At 42.8% G+C, this 22,311-nt stretch overlaps 1 protein-coding gene across 5 annotated transcripts in view; it reads right to left on the minus strand.

Annotated features, from left to right (window-relative positions):
- Positions 1-311: 311 nt before the first annotated feature.
- Positions 312-22,311, minus strand: part of LOC128878038 (uncharacterized) — a 78,289-nt gene continuing 56,289 nt past the window's right edge. For 4 of the 5 annotated variants that reach the window (XM_054125832.1, XM_054125833.1, XM_054125834.1 and 1 more), the window contains 10 exons: positions 15,059-17,651; positions 14,081-14,254; positions 8,592-8,811; positions 7,823-8,058; positions 7,363-7,693; positions 6,989-7,203; positions 6,717-6,919; positions 6,417-6,589; positions 6,105-6,269; positions 312-5,989 (listed from right to left, as the gene is read on the minus strand). In XM_054125832.1, coding sequence (XP_053981807.1) covers positions 5,499-5,989; positions 6,105-6,269; positions 6,417-6,589; positions 6,717-6,919; positions 6,989-7,203; positions 7,363-7,693; positions 7,823-8,058; positions 8,592-8,811; positions 14,081-14,254; positions 15,059-17,651 — 4,801 coding nt within the window. In that variant the 3' untranslated portion in view covers positions 312-5,498. The remainder of the gene's footprint in view (positions 5,990-6,104; positions 6,270-6,416; positions 6,590-6,716; positions 6,920-6,988; positions 7,204-7,362; positions 7,694-7,822; positions 8,059-8,591; positions 8,812-14,080; positions 14,255-15,058; positions 17,652-22,311) is intronic. The other variant, XM_054125836.1, reaches the window with a different exon arrangement.

The raw sequence follows: 22,311 nt of genomic DNA on the forward strand, positions 1-22,311 counted from the left end.
ATCAAGGCAACCGAAGGCACATGTGCTCGAATCTTGTGCAACGTACACGCCCAGGTGATCGAAGGCACATGTACCTTTGGTTACCTTCGCTCTCGAATCTGAACGCGTCTTTACACGGGTGTGTTCCTCTTCCGTGACGAATGTGACTTCTTCTTTCGCGAGGCTAGCTACCCCTTTCTTCGAACACCCATTTTTCTTTCTTCCGCTTGCGACCTATTTTAATGGTACAATGCATAACTGTGTTCGTGTTTCAGTGTGTAGTTAATGTGTTTCGGAAGAATACTTGATTTTTTTTTTTTATTTTTAGAATGTTTCCTTGCGTCGTACGCTGTATTGCTTGGAGAAAGAAAGATCAGTCTTGCGTAATTGTGGTACCGTAAGTGAAGACAATGTGGATGACGTTGAATAATTTTCGGCCTAGTCGTGGACGCTTTACGAAGGCTGACTAAGGATGTATGACGCATTACAGTCGTATCTTTTTCCACAACTGATCTTTCTTTCGGCGTACAATACATTACCTTCGTGTTATTGCTAATTATACCGCGCGTCGTTTGGGATTCTTTCGCGAACGCATGTTCTCGTACTCTCGTACAGGGTGGTCCATGCATATCATCTTCCCGGGAACTATCAAAAACAATTCCGTTTACGTATAAAATATGACATGTCTGCTTTAAACGAATAAACAACTAAGAAACACTGAAATGCAAATAAGACAATGACACTTCAACTACATTCCAAAAACGTGTAATTATTTTTCATTATTTCATTGAATTTTAATTCTTCACTGCATCATTTGAAAAATATTTACGCTGTTTCGTTTAAAAGTGAAGGTTGAGACGTGCTCGTTGGGGTGCATGGCTGTGACACCCCACGTCACGTAAAATAGCCCAAGGAAATTGATACAGTATTGTCCCTCGGTATCGTCTCAAGCTGAAGATCAAACGGTGACAAACTGAGGGACAGTATTGTAAATCGAAAATGTTATCACTGTCTTTTTGATATTTCTACAAATACAGCTTTGAATACTTCGCATGGTCCACCCCGTAACAAAATTAATCGAATATGTATCGTCCCGTTCTCAAAGGAAAATAAAAAGAAACATCGTCATCGACGGTTGTCCTATCGTCGACAGTTGAGCGCTTCGAGGGAACGATCTATATGAGTCTTGATTAATCTAACACACCAGCGACTTCTAAACGACCTTATGACTCTACGGTATCGCTTCTATCAACCATTTCGGTAGTTGTCTCTGAAATTCGAAGGCTTGGCATGTGCCGGTGTGCGAGAATACCGTAGTCGTATTTATTAAGCACAGTCGCTGAACACCTATGGATGTTCACCGTACGCCATGTAGTGATCGACTAAACGCTTATGAGGATTGACACAGTCGAACGAGGGAATCCGTGCTTTCTGATTGTAACGAGACCAAGCAAATGACGTGTACGTCTTAATTCCAAAAGCATCATGTAAAGTGAACATATCAGGTTCACATTGTTTGTCATATCGATACAATCTGATTACGTTGGAAGAGGAACGCGATAGAAGAAGAGTTTGAAGGAAATCGAACGACGCGTAAAATTATTGTACAGTTTCCCCGAAGAAGTCAACAACAAGAGAATTTTAACAAAATACACGTCGAATTTTGATATTCCGGTTTGTCTTTCGACTCTCGCGACACACGAGCGCGCGTATATACCGTTACCGTATATACAAAACGTGCATATGCATCCCTATACATATTATATTTCCTCTTTCAAGTTGTACGTTTATTTTACACATAAAATCGAATCTGATCGTCGAATAAAAGAAATCGTAATCGTTAGTAGCGGTAGTAATGTACACATAGCTTGACAGGCATATCTCGATCGTGATCACACGCTACGCACAGTACTTGCGTTTAATCGCTTTTACCTACGAAAAATGTTTATTGGTTCTCGTCCGTCGCAGATTAACGAGTATAAATGTCTCAGGCATCCAGAGAGAGACAGCAACCATCACACATTTTCATTAAAAAGTAAACATAGTCGTACGGATGTTCAACGATTCGCGTAATGTTTTCTGGTGATGCAACAGTTTTGTGTAACTACAGGTTCAAAAATATACAACATACACAGTCCCGAGATAAAAGAAGTTAGCACAATAACAACATCTGAAAGACACAAAGAATTCGCAGTCCCTACGCGACGCAGTTTCTCCATGCAAAGATTACTGACAGTAAGAGTTTTCTTGCATACGCAACTATAAATTAAAGGTTTATAACACCAGTGCTGGTGGATTTCTAGTTACAAGTAATACTTAAAAAAAGTATTTTTAACAGGATGAAATGCTTTATCGCACCGGAAAGATAAGGAGCAGATTCTCAATACTAGTTTTCCTTGTAGTTTGAATAAGTGTCGTTGTTGCTAGAAGTTTTATAACATGTGATCGATGACAAAACATATCACTAATCTTTGAATGTGGAAACACTATGTAACACGTTAACGATGCTGCAACCAAAGCGTTCCATACGCAGATCCATCCGTAAATCAAAATGCTGCCGTTGAAGTTTTTTGATTGACCGCTTAAAAATACAATCGTACTGACCTTCTGTTCGCATCGCCTAAAACGCCATGTCTCAATAAAGAGTACGGGGTGATACGATGACAATAGCAAAGAGAATAATCATAATAATAATATAATTATGATAATAATACTAAGAATAATAATAACGATGAAACGTCTTACTCGTCATCTCTTTTTTCTATACAAGTGCACAATTATTTACAGAATCAATATAATGACGGATGCAAAGGTGCCCGTTGAGCGTGTTTCTCGTACATTTTTCTCTACCATTTCGAGCGTCCTTCCCGCGACAAAAGAAAAGATATTCGACTTCTCTATGGACAAACGAATCCGGACGCTAATTTGGCACATCTTAGTTTCTCCGTGTCCTTCTCAATACTTGGCACAACAGTCGTGCGCGGTTCTGTTTAACTTCACTCGAACGCTCGACTAAAATTACTTTTTTCACGTTTCATTTTCTAGCTGGGATTCACGACACCGAAATTAAACTACATTCGACGCGAGTTTTGTCTCTGAATCGAGTTGATTCGATCGTCCTTTCTCGGCTTTCGCGTTATTCTATCATTTTCTGCGATCAGGAAACCACGTTCGCGAAGGACCTAACCTACAACCACCTACAACCTATGTCGACAGAAACTTCGGAATTTTCGCGCATGCGTTCAACCAATGCCATAGGCGCCAAAATTCAAAGTTCAAATCAATTTTGAGCATTAACCAATTAGATTTATAATTTATTGAACAATTAATTGCAATTAATTTCGAATATCTTCCTCCCCCTTTTAACTCCTTTATTTATTTTCTAAAAATTGCTTGACAGTTTGCTAAAACCAGAGTTACTTTTTTATGTATTACACACGTACAAGTGTTACATACTTTTCGTATGTAGGTTATATCCTATCTCCTTGATAACTAATCGATTGAAATAGCTGAATAAAAAGACTATGGTCAAGTAAAGAAGTAAAAATGTAACGAAGATAATGGTTCCACTAAGTTGACAAAAGAAATTGGAGGGCTAAGGTTGAGGTACTTCGAGAAGCTTGTTCGCACTGATTTACACACGAGCCTATTCCTATCGCGTTAACGGGCGTCTACGGGGCGGTTAGAGGTACGGATTTCTCTTCTCTAAACAAACACGAGTGTCTACGATGAACGATGAAAGGTTAATGATGTTCCGCCTTCACACGTATCATGGAATACGAGAGAAACGCGGTCAAGGTAAAATCTTAACAATTTGGCCAAGTTCGGGTGAGACGATCTAAATTAACCCTAGAAAGACTGAGCTTCATTAAATGGCGTGTATAATGGCCATACATGGGTAAGGTTCATTGTAAGTTCACTATTTGATTGACTGCATTTGTCACAAGAAAAACCAGTGAGAAAGATGGTCAATCAAACCTGGAGGTACCACTGACAATCCTCTTCATGCATAGAAGTTTCTCGAGCCCACCCATGTCATTCATAATTATCCTTGGAAGATGATCTCTAGACACGAGTATTTCATGAATAATAACAGTTTCGCATGTTAGGAAAGAATCGCTCGACCAAAAAGTTTACACTAATGTTTCTAGTGTATTTTATATCGTTAATAATTTGCATATATACAGATTGAGGTACGTGACATACTCACCTCAAATAGCTTGTAAATTATGCGTCGTATTAAATTTTTTGTTAGAATAACCACCGGAGATTCGCGTTAACGACAACAAATATTCTAGACAAAGTTCACAAGATAACATATACGAATAACATATTTTTAAGATGTTCTAATCGGTGGGTCCGACGATCCTTCTTGCAAGTTAGTCTTTCTAGAGTTAAGATACAGCAGCAGAAGGTGCATTGAATGTGTACGCGCGCGTAAGTGTGTAAAGATGCTTCTGCTGACTGAGATTATCGCGATTTCGATATTTTTCGCAGCTCGGCTACGTGTCCACGTGACGCCAAGTCACGACTTTCAATGACAGTTAATGTCACTGACATTTATCATCGTAAAAACTGAAAGTCGCGTTTGTCATGACGTTCTGATCAGTCTCGCTACTTCGGTGTTATAAAAGCGAGTTTGATTTAAACTTTACACGCAATTATTGTAACATGTTTCACCTTACTGCTACCATTCCTCTTTACGTTTCAATTTACCGTATTCTAGATTAACATCATATATAATTGCTCAGGAGGACAAAGATAAATTGGTTAAAACGTTCAGTAACAAAATCCTTGGGAGAACATTACCGTCTTTTACACCAAGTTACTTAAATAGTAATCTCCGTGTAAATAACTTTCTTTAAAACGCGAGGAGCTGGCGAAATCACATCATGGTGTATGCTATATGTTCGTAATAACAAATTCCACGCCATGATAAAACCATGCGTTATAACCTACCTAAAATGTCACGTATAGTTGCTATAAAATCAAGACTTAAATGTCACGTGAACACGCGCCTGGATCCTGGAGAAGGCTGTTGAATTCTGAAAGAAGGCGGGCGAGATCTCTTTCGAGGTTCACGCATCTTTGGGTAAACTTCAGCGTCTTATACGGAAAAGCACCGACCTCTCTCCTCGCGGCACTGCTCGCTGTACAAATGAACACGGAGGGGAGTTCCGAGCTGAAAAAGCCGCGAGGAACTCAGGATTCGACCTATTAGTCGAGGACGACCCCGGGTCGTTCACGCTTCGATTTTTCGAGGAACAGTGAAGCACAATTTGACGAACGCTCCAACGGTTGCCGGCCCGACGATCCTCATTGGGACCTCCGATGGCACCGACGAATGCAACACGGAAGACTGCACCACCAAGCCAGATCGAGTAGTGGGGACACGACAGCCTGGCAGGGGGTTTCGATGCGCGCGTGTACGAAACGTAAAATTGTATAACAGGCACCATGTAGAAGAACCAGTCTCTGGAATCGTTCGGGTCAGACTTTACGGCTGCATATCTTTGCGTTTACTGTATCCAAGACGCGGGCACCCATTGTGGCTCCCTTTCTAGCGAGTTGATCTCCGTCAGCAACTGACTATACGCGCGATCTGTATCTGTGTTGATGATGATCATATCGAACAGATGACCATACTTGTCCTCCATTTCGCGCGCCTTCTCTATTATGTCCTTTAACTCTTCCTCTTTGAAGCTCTCGTTGTTCTTGATCCTCTTCTGGCGGAGCTTTTCTAAACTAGGCGGCGCCACGAACACCACGTATGGCTTTAAGTCCGAGTTTCGGAGGATCTTCAGGCTTTGTGGGTGAAGATTCAGAACACAAATCTTCCCAGAGTTCACGACCGTACGTATAGCCTCTACGGAGGTGCCATAGTAAGCCTTCTCGTACTCGCCGTGCTCGACGAACTTCCGACAGAGGATGTCCGATTCGAATTGTGAACGGGAGATGAAGTGGTAATCTTGTCCATCGACTTCTGAGTCCTTTCTGGGACGACTCGTGTCTGTAACGGAAGTTGAAATAAAAGGAATGGATACCTAGTTAATAATGTTATTTGCATGATAGGTGTGTGGTATATATATATTAAAACAGTAAGAGAAATGGATGTGGGCGCTCACGAGGAATGGCTGCCGCAAAACGTTCGCTGTCTTGCATCAATCTCTGTCTCAGCTCGTGTCGTCCGATGTTGGGCGGTCCGATCAAGACAATCGGTCTCTTGTGATCCGCCTTTGGATAGTACAAGGCAACCTCCTCGTATGTCAGTACCTCCTCGCTGTCGTAATCTACAAGAGACGAGTTTCGATTAGCAGAAAACAAAAGCCTGACTAATTTTTAGTTATCTTAATTTCATTCTTATATCTTCTATGCCAATCTAGATGAGAATTTTTACCATCAATGCTACCGAATGGATCTGATTGAATGATACCTACCGTCGATGGCAGTCGTCGCGTAATGAGGATAACCGTCGTCATTGTAGTTCGCCCCACTCTTGTTGCGTTTCTTTTTCTTTGGAGTCTTTCTGGCGCACAACAGCGTGCTGGACTTTTTGGAGCCGCGTACAGTCGATTTGTCACCTGCGATGGTCTGCTTCATAGATTCCCGTCTAAGCAAATCATCTTTTTCAGCAAATAGTAACGCAACGATACTGTCGATATCGAATGTGAGTGAGTGGAATTTTGTATTAAAAAAAGCAGGATTATATAATAATGTTTAACTACAAATCGACTTACTGGTGTTGAAAGGCTTTACTAGGTATCAAGCCAGCAAGAGTTTGATCATCTTCACCCTCCCGATACGCCTGCCACCAATTAGGGTCCTCCTGCGAGATGACATGCAACACGTCACCCTTTTGGAAGCCAACTCCCAGTTCTCGGCAGGGAATATAGGGATCCTCCTCGGGGTCGTAGTCGAAGTGCGCTCGTATGTGTTGTAGCTGTCGAGTATCATAGGACAATTAAATTAAGAATTACTTAACAATACATAAAAATCGTTGCTTGCTTGCCTGATTGGAATCTTCTCTTCTATTCGACAGGTTATTTCTGTGACTCGTGGGAGCCGGAAGAACGAGGAAGGTCAGACTGCCCTGCATACCAGCCAGAATATCGCAGACTTCGTTCACGCTCTTCCCGCGCATTTCCACGCCGTTCACCTCGAGGACTTCGTCGCCTTCGTGGAGAAGCCCAGACTTGTCCGCTGCACCGCCGCGCACAACTCGACCTAGGAACACATCCAAACAGTCAGTTACAGACATGGACCAGTAAAGCGAACCGTACGATTATATAAAGCGATCGGTACAACTTTCGAGAGATAGTTTCATTTTTGCACAGTTTATTTATCATTTGCAATCAGACGTTACGATTTGTAAGATTAGTCTACCTATGATGACGGCGTCGCCCTCGTTTCTAACTGTAGCACCTAGAGGTTCGTTCGTCTTCTCGATTCTGATGATCTTGATGTTATCGACGGCTCGAGAGCCTCTCCAGCTAGATGTCGGACTGGGAGGACCACTTGGAGACGAGGAGGAGGGGCTCTGTTTCCTCTGCAATCCGTCGACGTATGAAACGATCGAGTCGTGAGAGAGAAGGAGAGCCTCCATGTCGTAATTCGTCAAGATACCGGTCAACTCTTCTACGGCGGCCATCGTTTCCGCTCCGCCGACACCCGTTGTCGTGGACGAGGATTGCCATTTTTCCAGGATCTCCACGCACTAAAACATCAATTTTCTAGATATTGGAGACGTCAGATCCGTAACACATTCCTTATTCGTTATTAGATCTTTATCTAGACTTTTTTTCCTAATGTGTCATCGTTTGTGGTATTTTCGTTGGTTACGTACATCTCGGGCCAAAGTTGATGCGTCTTCTACGTGATGTTTGAGAACCTTGCCAGATCTCAACCTGTTCTTCAAAACGTGGTGAGTGGCAAGTGCGGATGCAAATCGACTTTGTACCAGAAGCGTTCGCACCGCTTCGAGTTCGGCTTCCACGCCTGGTCCCGAGATGCCCAGAGCGCCAGAAATGCTGCGCAGCTGAAGCTGTAACCTCTCCAACGTTGCAACGACCTCTCCGTATGCTGAAATATGCAACACGGCTCGGTCAAAGAGATTCTTGAGACGTTAGACCCACAAACCGGCATTGATTTGTTGAAGAGGAAGAAAAGAAAAGTAAAAGCGTGCAGTGTAAGTGATAATTCTTCGATGATAGTCTCAGCTTGTCTGGATAACTATGTAATGTGCTTTGTTTGTAGCGTAAACCAGAAGAATCATTGTAAATAAATAAACGAATTAACCCTTTCGTGTAACTAAAAGATAACAAAAAATCAAGAAAGCATCGCTTAAAAGTTAGTTACCAACGCGTAATCCAATTGCTTCAAGTGTAGAAGGTTTATATTGCTCTCAGAATAAACAAATTTCCAATTCCTTCTTCCAGTCTAAGAAATTCTAGTTTATTACTAATCCCATAATACCACACTCGAGGGCTTAAAAAGAAAAGGGAGGGTGGACAAACGAATTATGAAAACACGAAGAGAGTCGAGTGCGGTCGGGCAGATGGTCCGGTCGAGTGGGGTTCTTCGAGTACTACGTCTGGTGGGGAAATGCGACTTACTGAGTGGCCTGGGAGGCTCTTCGACTTCATGCGTCGCGTTCGCTAAGACATGGGTCGAACGACCGACGGTGGTCACCTCGTCCTGGGAGTAGGCAGGATTTTCTTGGCCGGCGAGACTGGTCGCGTGACTCTCCAACGCTTGGAGCTTCGTGGATCCTCGTAGGGATCTATTGAGTATCTCCTGCCTCTCCTCTTCATCCTTCCGTTTCCGCAGTTGCTCCTACGATCAAATCATCTATTTACTTATGCCTCGACACCTCCGGATAGATCCAACAGTTTCCTGGAACTGGACTGACTCCAGATTTAATTTACGAATCACAAATACTGAAATAACAAATTCAGGATACAGGATGGTCCAACAGAATCTGTACTTGTGAAAGTACTTGTAAATTCAGTGTTCCTCTGACTGTGACGTAACACAGTCCCTCAGTTATCTTCGTAGTGGCGTTTAATTCGATTATAATCGAGCCAGGGTACGTTTAATTGGCTTACCTTGTTCGTTACACGGCGCAGTTTTACGTAATTTCACGCGATAATCGTGACAGATAAACGAAATAATGAACGTCGCGTCATTCGACGTCGCGTCGCCATACCGACGATAGAATTCGTTTCTAACAGGCCAAAAATAACTTACCAATAAGAAAATATTTTAATTAAAATTTTTAATTAATTCTGTTTCTATAAATATTCTTGTTTGCTTGAGACAATTTTAATTCAATATGGCGTCGCGTGCGTCGTCGAAGGGGACCACATTTAGATGAAGATTCGCGTCAAACATAGCTTATTCCTGGACAGGTTGTCGAGGCAATTTTGGAATCGTGGCTCCGTGATTTCTCCACGTAACTCATCGATTATTTCACGCTCTTTTTATATACGTCCGATGAGGTTTGTCGTCAGTGTTCGGAAGCCACGATTCATGGGAAACGATATACGACCTTGGGCTTCGCTGTTACCTACCTCGGATACGTTTTCCCACGCGTCTCGTCGAGCGAACGGTCAACAACAAACAAACATAAACGAGTGTAACACACCAACAACGGAACATTTCAGGGAACGGTTGGAACAAAAAAAAAAAGAAAAAAGAGAGAAACATCGAATATTATTAAAAGTGAACAATTCTATCTAACACCAAAGCAGGCATTTGCAGAAATATCGATCGAGATGCTTGGTCGATATCTCGAGAACCAAATGATGCGACGGAATCAGCCACAGTTAAATACAGCTCGTTGCAAAATAATCGCGAACCGCAAAATGTTAAAGATACAAAAATATAAAGAAAGAATACCCTTATCGAATATTCTAGTACTTCTAAAAATCAGTCAATTATTCTTATTATGCTACCAATAAAATCCAGTCCACTGTGTGTCGATACGATTAGGTTACAGAACGCGACGGTTATTATAAATCACGTCTATCTGTGACAGAAAACAACAGTGGTCAGCGCAAATTACCGCGATATCGGCGAGTCTTTAGTCGAATCGCGATTCTACGCCCACTGGCTGATAAACTTCACTGTCGATATAAAAAATTGCGTTCAAATGACAGCTGGGTTCTTTATGCCTAATATTTCTGTATTTCAACCTGTATTAAAATCATTCATTCTTAATTACGCGACTACTTGACACTACCGATTATAGAGATTGGATATATATTTAAAATCTATAATATTTTGTATTTTGATAAAGTATTATGCAATATTTATTTTATCTGTGAGAATCGTTTTCTGATTAATATAACGATGGGAGCGTCCAATGCTATACAATAGGCTACCAAGTGTTGGCACTGAACTTGCCAAGACCCTTCAAATGATTATGTTCAAACTTTTGTGTAAACATACATACAATTGTTTTATGTATTATTCAATTTGGTATCACATTAAATATTTGTGTACCCAATTGAAAAATGTGCCTTTAAGACGAATCGTTTGATCGATCACGGTAGAAATAGGTACAAATGAAGTGTCGCTTGGCAAAGTGTTAAAATATTTGGTAATTATAGAGAACAGGTACATCCTCACCGATTTCGATGATTTTTAAATATGTTGTAGAAATCAACATTTTGAACAACTTTTTCCTATACATATAACCGTCGCTCGGCCTTAGTTTCCGAGATATTTGGAAAATACCATTGCTACTACCAATAATGAATATTGCATATAGCTACGCGTCTGTGGCAGCGTGTGTGTGAGCGTGGAATCGGCAATCGTCGATTGTTAACGCGATTGTGTAGGCTCAGAAAAAATCTAGTTTGACACTGACGTCGTTGATTACCTTCAAAGGATTAAAAATGAACTTGCCTGAATATTTGACTATATGCGGTAGATATGATAGACTAATTTATTTGTTAATTGAACAAAGAGTGCAAATATCTCGGAAACTAAGGTCGAGCGACGGTTATATGTATAGGAAAAAGTTGTTCAAAATGTTGATTTCTACAACATATTTGAAAATCATTGAAATCGGTGAGGATGTACCTGTTCTCTATAATTACCAAATATTTAAGTGAGTATTCGAATATGATTGGATGTATTACTAATACTTAATAATTAATATCTACAGAATAATATTAAATATATTATTCTATTATTCTATAATATTAAATGTCTCGAACTGTCCCAACTCCGGTACAAAAATTCCAAACCGACACTGGAGCCGATTTATGTAACGACAAAGGCTCCTCGCGTATTATCGTCAGAGCAGAAATACTCGGACGAAGCCCCGTTTACTTTCGTGGTACGCGAGTGTGGCTTCTCCGACGTCAGCTCTTGCCGATTCGATGAATTCCCAGCGATTCAGACCCCAGGCGTAGAGGACACATCGGAAACTCGAGTAAACATCCGAAGTCCTCGACACTGGACGCGATGTCGTTCGACAAATTACACCAACGGTTTACAAACTTTATATCCAGGCATGTCGAATCAAGATTGTAAACTTTAACCCTCCACCAGCATTATGACTTTTCACATACACAGACTTCATTTTTATTGTTGTAGACACTAAGAAAAATTTGAAAAATTCTACGACGCTTATTATATTGTCTATTTTAACACGTTCATGTCACCCGTATATGGGTGACAGTGGCTTTTACTGAAGAACTAAAAAAAAAAATTAATTTCGGAAGTTAAATACCAAAGAAAATGAATTTGTACGAAATATTTGAATTTCGGTGAAGTTACAAAAATAAATACCACGATAAATGTTTGATTACGTAGTCCCCGATAGTTGGTAAATGAAATTCAATCGCTGTAGAAATTTTAGCGTGGCAGTAAACGTGTTAACGTTGAATTGGTATCAATATGAAACGTTTAAACCGTTTTGCAACGAAAATAAATATGAATTCAACAATGAGATGTTCGCCTGGGACTTGGCGGAGTGGTGTAATATGTTCGCATGCAATTTATGCATAATTTCAATATTTTTTAACGAACTTACACCGCTATCAAAATAAACGACTCGTGTAATGTGCCTACCGACAGCGTCAGCGAGATCACTTGAAAGGGTTCTGTTTCTAGGAGACCTGGAGTTCCTCCGTCGAAAAGCGTCGAATCGAAGGCTCGTTATCGTCCACGAAAGTGGATTCTTCGTGGAGCTAATATCAGGTCTGGTGGTTAAAAAATGCGGCTTCCAAGTAACGGGCCAGAGAAAAGCGGAGAGCGAGGTCAGGGTAGAGAAAAAGAGACGAATGCAGCTAGGCCTGAGTCAACCAACGTCTGCACCTATCGAAACACTTTGTAACGTTACACTCGCGCCTTGTAATCTTAGACTATTGTGCCAGGGGGGTTCTTTACATTCCAGACTACACTTGACTTAAGGTGGTCGGGCCCCAGCGAGAGGATTTTTATGCCTGCGTACGTTTACCGCCCAGACGCGACGCCACCGAGGGTTTCTGGTATTTCTCAGATTGGCTGTTTTTTTGGAGGACAATCTGGAACACCTCGATTTTTTAACCGACTTCTAAGGAGGAGGAGGAGGTATCCATTTCAAGTAATTGATTACAATAATTACATTAACACTTTATTTACCGGGAGACTATTTATAGGCTTTTTAATTCCAGTATTTAGCTTTTCGAATTTATGTACTGTGTTGGTGGTTGTCTACATACAATGTTCAGTTTTTGGGAACAGACTTGGCTTTCGATGTACCTAGCAACAGTATGAAGGAATTATTAGTCAGTCTAGATTGGCATATGCTACTGTAGACAATTCTTTTTTGAATTAAAGACCGTTTCTAAATAGCCTGGTAGATAAAGTGTTAATATAACAACTTAATTGAAAGTACATCGTATTTGTAGCATTAAACATTCTTCCTCTATATTTTAATTTCTAGAACTATGTCACTGTCGATAGTAAAAAAACTTCGTGCGTTAATTTTCAAATGCTACGAATAAAGTGCAATTTGAATCTTCAGGTTTCGACTCGTTCTTTTTTTACAAAGTACAAAATATATGAATATTCGAATACCATTAGAAGAATTTCGATACTTCCATAACATTACTAGTAAAGATAACCTATCTATCTTGTTAAACGATCCATTTCAACCGTGTACCCGCCATTAGAAATCTGTAAACAATACAAGGATACAAAACAGAAGAAAAATTGCTCAACTCTTGCACAGTTCTCGAGTCTCGTCCCACGGTCGTTCAACGCAAGGACAATTTGCATAAACCTTCAACGGGTTTGTGCAACAGACCAGCTGCCAGCAATTGTTGCAGCCGTCGACGATTAATACCCATCTCGCGCCCAACGACGAGAGGCATCCTAATCGTCGTTCGGTAGTGGAAATAGGAAATTCGAAAACTATAGAAACGAGTCGGGTGGGGCCAGGCCGTCGAATCGGTTCCACGGCAATCATTGCACGCCCTGGGATCCGTAATTTCCTGTTGGAACGCGGACAGAACAGTCCGCGGCCCCTGAACGTCCTTTCGAACAACGATCCGTCGTTAGCTGGCCTTTACGTCGTTACGCAACGCTTAAAACCATTCGCGCGGGAATACCAACGCTCGTTTTCCCCGTCGAATACTTTTTCTTTTTGTCCCATCCGAAATGCATACCTCGCGGCCCAACATTGTCCGATTAAACGATTCCCATTACATGATTCCCATTAGAAAGACGATTACAGTAATCCCTCGATATGACATCATCGGTTGGGTTCGCTGGTGTTGTTACATCGGGGATTAGGATTATTTATGAATATATTATTATAAATTTAACTTTTTACTTTTGTAGAACTCTATGGACGACCGAGTATAGTCGAAGGTTTGTTAAGGGCTATTATTAAATGCGCGAAAGTTTAACGTGTTCCATCGATGATGCGTGGTAAATGCTTGCACTCTAGACGGCATTCATTCCTCGCCCATTCACACCAGCAAGCCCTTCATTGCTTGAATTCCCTAAATACTGGACTATCCAATACGAGTTTGTTGGATTTATTTCGTATGCCTGACGGAGGTGTCCCGACGAAGCAATCGCGTTCCCGAAAGAAAAGGCGTACCTGGTATTTCCTGATGGAATGCAGTTGTTGCTGCGTAGGCTCGGCGTTGGCGTTATCGGTGCTCTCCACATTATTGTTCTGCGTGGACAGACGTAGATTGTCTTTCGGTGGTCTGGCGGGTGCCCTCTTTTGGTCTCTGGGGGGGATGGCAGGTTTCACCCCGTTCAGACCGGCCTAAAAATCCGTTCCGAAAAGAAACAGCTCGTATTAATCGTCCCTCACCACTGAAACGTCGTGCGATCGCGACTACCGGAAGAACGATCCTTCCTTCGTTCGGTTTTATACTTTTAGATCCTCGTGGGTTTCTTCCGTCGTCCCTTTTCCGTTTCGAGTCTCTACGATTCGAACGATGCAACCGACAACGGACGACTCGAGAAAGTAACCTACGCGCAAGCACGCGTCTGTCTTCGAGGGCAATCAGAAAATACAAAGAAAAGAAAGACGCAAGAAAGAAGAAGAAGAAGAAGAAGAAGCAGCAGCGTGGAGCAAGAAGATACGGGCACGTGCACTACGGGAGAAACAGTTCCTACGACTACGGAAGGTGTTTACAATGGGTTTCTTGTCTACTTTACCATGCTTGTCAAGGCCATATGTGTGTCCGTTCCGCATGCTTTCTCAATCGATTCGTGTCACGCGAAAACGGTCCATGTTCTTGCGGCTTTATCGACCGGCGATCGCAGCATCGATTTTGCAGGAATTGATTCTGCCAAATGGTACATCGTATAAAACTTTAAACTATAATTCTCCCACAGTGAAGGTTTATTTTACTGAGAATCTTTAGCGTTTCGAGAGACGAGCTTGTATACTATGTAACTTCTACACTGTATTTTTCCAAAAGAATGTCTGCATCGATGCCTTCTTCTTGTTAATCTAACTCCGCTTTAAGAGGTCACGCACGGTCGACGCAAGCGCAAAGAACATCTCAATCGTTCCAATGGGACAAGTACAATATTCCTGGAAGCTCGAAGGAAAGTTTACCTGGTGCTGGTCAAGACTGTCCAGGCCCTGGTACAAAGAGCACGTATGTATCTTCGAAGCGTCCAACCTTGGTTTCTCTAGCTTCGGGGTGCTCCAACTCGAATCATTTAAGCAAAGATCTCGACGGTCGAACTTAATCTCACGCACGGGGCTTTCCCGCGAATTCGTGGAAGGATATGCCAGATTCAAGTCCGACAACCAGGATTGAACTCCGCAACGAGAGGGAAAGAAGAGTTCTGGGTCGCTTTTCGACCCGTCACGACACATGGCCAAACTCCAAGGAACGTCCAAAAGCTTGGAACGTTTGTATTCGAGAGATAACCGTACGTTCTTTTGGTTTTGCACGCTCGGGGACTCTTCCAAGCCAGGAGACACTCCTCCCTTCTGATATCCGCCAAATTTCCTGTTGGTCTCGCGCAAGGAATTCCTCGAGTTCTGATTGGTCTCCTGAACGAACGACAGACATCCTGTCGTCTCAGTCTGCACTTTGGGCTTTCCATCGAACAAATCGTCTTGACCGAAATCGATGCTGTTAGGACTCATTGCAAAATCTGCGGTCAAGTCGCAGGAGAAGCGTGCCTGTGGAGGCGCGGATTGCCAAAGAGCCGAAGACGAGCTGAATGCGTCATTGGCGAGTGAGTCGCGAATCAATGGACGTGGAAGAGGAAGAGGATCGCAATTAGAGTTTAGCGAGAGCAACGAGCGGTTAGAGGAGACGGGGTGTTGCGTGCTAGAAGCGTGAAACGTTTTGCGATGGCGTGTCGGCGATGGCTCGTGGTGCACGAAAGAGAGGAAGCTGTCGAGAAGCAAACTCTTGACTTTGGACCTTACCTTCTTGGAGGAGTCGTGCTTTCTGTCTAGCGTGCGCGCGGCTACGGTCTCCGTAGCTAGGCTAAGGTCTTTCGAGGGAAGACAAGGTGATGATGCCGCGATCGCGATCCCGTCATCCCCGCGTCCCCCCGCCGTTAGACCACCGTGTGCAGCGCCGTCTCGGTTCACCGTTCCGTTACGTTCTCGTTTCGGTTCGAGGGTGTTCTGCTTGCTGCTGCCAGGGGTTTTGTTGGGCGGAGGGTAGACGGGGTGGCACTTGGTGACGGGGATGAAATCGGGAGGGCAGTCGACGGCCACCTCGCGGTAGGCTTTGCCGCCGACCACCAGGAAACTACGTTCGACGAGCTCGTGATCGGTGGAAGCGTCGCTTCTGAGCGTCGAGTAACCGCTGGAGATCTGTTGATGGCGTTTCTTCTTCGGTCGCTGCCTCGAGGACGAGGAGAGACTACTGCCCGACTCGATGCCCACGAGATCCTCGTTAGAGCCAGCGCGCATCAACTCCTCCGCGTCCAAGCTCTTCGTCTTGGCTTTTAACTTGGTACGTTCCTCCGCGGGTCGACGAATCTTGGAACTCTTCGCAGACTTGCTAGCTGGCGTGGGCGGCTCCGAGGGTAGCAGTTCGACCCGCTGATGCGACTCCTTGACGCGTACAGGGGACACTTGGTCCCGCGGCAGTCTAGGGATCACGCACTGCTCGTCTATCAACCTGGTCAGATCGGACACCTCGTCCGATCGCATCAAGAGGCCCTGCAAGTCCTGCAGGTCGGCCAGCCCGTACGCTGGGTTATCGAACGACGTCGTGTCCCTCGTTCTGGCGAACAGGGGAGCCACCTTGATTTCAGGGACCACCGGTCGACACGGGGAACCTAAGTCTATCCGCCTGGCGTCGTAAGTGGGCGAGTCTTTGCCTCGATTTTTCGCGTGTCTCAGCACCAAACTGCTATCCAGCGGTGCTGTGCTGTCCGACCTGCCCGAGGAGCTTCTTGGACTGGCCGAGTCGTCGCTGCAGGTCTTCAGCATGGTCGGGTAGTCTTCCTTCGCGAACGGATAATCCTCCTCGACGTCCACGTCCACGCTGGACTCCTTCTGACCCGACGTGTCCTCGTTCACTCCTTCGTCCTCCTCCTCGTCAAAGTCCTTGAAGGGATTCTTCGAGTCTGGGAAGCCCAAAGTGGACGGGCTGCGTCGATGGCTGTCCACCTCTAACTCTTTGCAGGCGTCCTTCGACTCGCTGCGCTCGTCCTCGTCCTCGAGGTTCACCGACTCGATCTTCAGCTCGATCTTCACCATGTGCGATGGTCGATGGTGCCCGTTCCTGACGTACGGCGGTCTAGACGTTGCGTCCGTCGCGTCCGTTTGATCGACGGTTCTAGCGCGGTCGTCTGCGTTGGTGATGCGAGGCGGCGGTGGTGGCGGTGATTGCGATGACTTAAGGGTCTCGTTTTTAAGGTTTAGGGAGAGGTCGAGGTCGCTAGCTAGGTCGCTACGGGGGCCAAGCTCATTCCTATAGTCGGAAGAGCAGTTCTTTACCTTGTTGGGATAGGCCTTCTGCAGGAGGGTGTCGGGCACGTCGACTGGTAGCTCCCGGTGAGGCCCCAGGCCGCCAGGGGCCCACATCTCATCGGGACCGAGTCCCTCCTGCGGCTTTTTCGCGTTGTTGTTCTCCTGCAGCTGATGCTGCTGCTGGTGATGGTGGTGCTGCTGCTGTTGGTGCTGCTGCGAGTGTATGTCCGTCACGCCATTGCCGCTACGAATTCGGGACCTGCGAGACAAAGAAGGTGACCTTTTAACGATTTTCGATGCAACGAGTGCCACCTCGCCTTTTATTTCTCGAGGATTCCACTCGTTCTACTCCGAGTTAAGGGTATTCTGTGTGCTGTTTTCTCTATTCATCGGCGTTCCACTCGCGCTATTTAAGGAACAAAGTGTGTCGGGCTTGCAAAATTTTCCACGAACGACACGGATCTCTTTTTACCGCGACGTCGCAATGACGACAAGTTTTACTCGATAGAAGTCGCTCCAAGAATTGGTAGTCGAGTCTTTGGTACACCGAGAGCTGATGCTGTTTTACAAGTTCAGCAAAGATTAAAAAGTAATCGGAGACGTGTTTCCTCTGACAATGGGAGACGAACCCCCTGTTACATGACACGATGACCGCTATGTTAACCACATATGTTAATTACAATAATAAATTCTGAAGGTGATGTCTGAAGAAAAGTAAATCCGGAACAGGGTTCGTGAATATCGGTGAGGTTACCAAAAGAATACTGTGATAAATAAAAGACTGCGGATGATTACGCATTTATGATAATTGAAAATACAAGGAAATCTATGAAAAGTATACAAATCTATACATGTAACACCGTTTGGAAGATAAACTGAGATCTAGGGAACACGAAGAAAAAAATCTCTTGGAAATCTTGTGGAAGTTGGGAACGACGAGTTCTCGGCCTTGACAACAAATTTCTCGATCAAAATATTTTCGTCAGAGAACACATCTCCAACCACTCTTTAATTTATTCGCAATTAATCGTAGCGATTAAATACTACACGATTTTTAAATGCTCACAGTTCATGGCCCGTATATGGGTCACATCGCTGTGCCATTGGATGCGGTATCGAGATGTCGAACAGTGGATGTGTTAATGACAATGTAAACACGATGTCAAATTTCATACGTTTTCTAAAATATTACATTACAAATACATCGTCAAGCGTACATTTAATTTGTAAGAAGTTACGAGGGATAAGAGATGTTTACACCAACCAAGAATACAGGGTGTTTATTACACAATTAACTAAAGTACCTCAATTACTTCAAATATCTCAATTACACGGGCAAATTGTTACTGGGAAACGCAACAACATAGAATTGAACCTCGTTAATTGCAAGAATCTTTAACCTAGGTTTTCCTGCATCAATCGAGGTTCTAATACACCCGAGGGCAGAAATGGGCAACAATTTTATTCCAATAACAAATGTCGATTAAAGGTAGTAATTCACAGTGTTACTCAACGGTATAAATAAAAATTCGAATTTTTGTTCAAAGAATTACTAAAAGAATTATTGAAATGCTTTGTATCTTTTATTCGTTACATGACTTTTTTTCTGGTCAAGAATTTTGTCTATTTCTGACTTGGGCAATATGCTAACTACGGTGAGAGGAAATTTCTGAGGAGGGGAAAAGTTCTCTAAATACGGTTCTTCGGCAAAAAATTAGTCACTTACCGACCGTGAAACATTGGTTCAAGGCAGGGGTGCACAAAGTGCAAAGGGTTAATCCAACCCTTTCAGTTTATATGTCACGCAGAGTAATTAATGAATAATAATTATTATCAATTATATCATCAAATAAAAGCAGTTACGTTATTAATAATAATAATTACACCAGTGTATCGATCGTAGACCCTTAAAATTCGTTTACCAAAAGTGTTTTCATTCTCTTTGATGGAACGTAAACCCGCGACGAAGCGTCGTCAGGAAAGGGGTGACCTTAGAAAAGACGCGTAATGTCGTTATAAAAAGATGAGGCACCCGATTGATGCTGACGCGTGTCGAGGATTATCTCCATAAAAGTGGAAATTTACACGACACTGAATATGGGATGCCCCCTCATCACGCAGCTCCACTTTTTCCACTTTCCTACCCACGTGTGCCCACGTGTTTTGTAATAATTAGAACATACAGACCGGAGCAAGCTTTCCTTCACGAATACAAAGGTCAATCTTTAGAAATAACCGTGCTTTATTTTCTTAAATTCAATTTTATATTTCTACAATGAATTTAATAATTAATTGGGAACAATTAATATTGTCTCGCGAGCATTGAAAATGCAATCATATAAAGTTTAGCTGTTTAGAAGTACTTTTATCATTTCTACGTGGACTGACGATATGGTATCTCAGAGTGTGCTGAACTTAACCATGTGATAATTTAACCGAAAATAGATAATTTAACCTACAATAGGAACAGGATGATGGCACGTCAACATCCTATCAAAGTTTTTCCGAATCTGACCGAGTTCCTCGGTTGCCAGGCTCCCATCGGGCTCTTATCGAGATCTAGAAAGTTGCACGGGATTTCTGACATGCGAAACGAATGAAACATAATTCCTGGCATGACGTTGCATGAATAGCGGTGGATCAATTCTGTACACCCGGCTCGATCTGGCAAAAATGACGAAGTAGTTCTTCCTGATACCCGGGAGTTACGCAATACAGCATGCTATAGGGATTGCAGGAAAAACACATCATACTTTTGATGTTTCGGAGCTAGGAAAATTTGTGACTTACTGTCCAAAAAGTATGACAATTTTACGAGTAACATTAACATCATACTAGTACTATTATTATTATTATTATTACTATTACTATTATTATTACTATTATTATTATTACTATTATTATTAGAGAAAGCATGGGAGGGGATTTAATCTAGTATATCGTAACGTTGTCGAGGTAAATTTTTGCAATTCTCTGCAAATTTCTCAAATTTGTCACCTTTAAACACTTCTAATTTAAACAAATTTTTTAATTTGATAGTTTCGTCACATTTTTTTAAGTTTTATAAATTCTTCAAATCTTGAAAAGTTTACAAATATTTTGAAAATCTTGAGTATCCAGCAGAATCTTCGCAAAACATTCTTCAAAGTATACATATTCACATCTTCGAATTACGCGTTAAAAATTCCCCCGAATTAACTCTGTATTTCCTAAAGGGGATTGGTTCTGGTTAGCCGTACCCCTTGAACAGCCCATGCAGAAATGCTAAGTTGGAAACACCACGGAAAGTCGAAGGGCAGTCATACGTACGGAATCTCGTCTCGGAACACGAGCTAAGAGAGTTAATGAAAATGGTCCCCGCCCTCTAGGAATTTGCTCGCGGAACCGACGCTTACCAGTTCGACGAGCATCGCGAAAGAATCAGGCGTGAATAACGCGTTAGAAATTTCAAGTCGAAAGTCTCGCGGCCACGCGGCTGCTTCGATCGTTCGAGCATTGCGGGCCACTGGTGGCGCGATTGTCTTCGAGGAATTTTATCGTATCGACAATTAGCACGCTGGCGAACGTTCGCGGAGAACTGTTTGGCTCTTGCACTCCCGGCCTTTCTTGAGCTTTCTTTTTTCTCGATTCGCGAACGAAACCGACGAAATTCCGCGTCCCGCGTCGCTTGAACAACTTCCCTCGTTAATTCGTTCACTCGACTGGACTACCAAAGGAATCGAGAAGAATGCGGTTTGTTTAACGATTCGACGGTTTCGGTGGAAGAAACGCGACTGCTTTGGGAACGACATTTTCACGTTTTGCTGTTAAATCAATACGTTTGTATACATGTATAACGGCAAGTAAATAAATTGACGGGAAATCGAATCGTTTATATGACATAGTAAAGTTAGGGTGGCTCTATGAAATACTATAAAATTATTGAAAAGTATTAAAACTATTATATAGTATTAAGTTTTTTTAACAAAATGTACACGATACGAACACTTTTGTGGACTATTATGTATTATGTAGATGACAGTTAATATATTTTCGTTATTAATTATTGGATTTCAACTGAAACTATGTTTATAATGTAAAATGTATTTGGAAACACCAAACTTATATATATTAAATTATTACATATTATTATATGTTCTAATGTATATATATATGCATGATATCCTCTGGAAACTCCAACAAACAATTTTACCCATTAAATATTCAAATACTAAATAATTTAAGTGTTCCAATATCGAATTATTCCAAACCTATTCTCGAGAGCGCGGGAGACCTTCGAGACGAGCTCAAGGAACCAATGAGATCGCAAATGGAGGGACGTTGAACGCGATTTTTCCCGTGGATCCAGTTACAAGAGCAACGGAAAGGGGGTGAAGAACAAGAGACGCGACGGCATTACGTTTGCGCCTAAGTGGCCCACGTGAATTCACGCAGACTTTGCTAAAGGAAAAAAAGAAAGAGAGACAATACTGGTTGGCCGGACAAAAGCGACAGAAAACGCGAAACGCAATAGCATGGTTCACCATATGCGTGCGGTCGAACGTAAACGGGTTCACGTGGCTCCTTTCAAAGGGTCTCTGCAAGGAACACGCCCGCACGATCGTCTCCAGCGCTTCTATTCTTTTTTTCTTCTTTCTTTAAAGCGTTTCTCTGTGCGTGCAGCTAATCGAACGAGCAACGATTGCCGAGAGAATTATAATTAGATCGCAAGAAGAATCGATGAGCTCGGGTCAAGTCCGTGTTGTCCGTTAGGTGCGATAGGCACCGTGCCTGGAATCTACAGAAGAATGCAGCGCTTTAAAGAAAATTTCAAGGGGTCAAAGGGTACATTTTTCTTTTTCATTTTTCGAAAGTGAATATATATGAAAATGGACTTCATTGGAATTACTTCGGATTTATCGACTGATTCAAGTAATAGA

The sequence above is a fragment of the Hylaeus volcanicus genome, chromosome 6 (genome assembly GCF_026283585.1).
Source record: "Hylaeus volcanicus isolate JK05 chromosome 6, UHH_iyHylVolc1.0_haploid, whole genome shotgun sequence".
Taxonomy (NCBI): domain Eukaryota; kingdom Metazoa; phylum Arthropoda; class Insecta; order Hymenoptera; family Colletidae; genus Hylaeus; species Hylaeus volcanicus.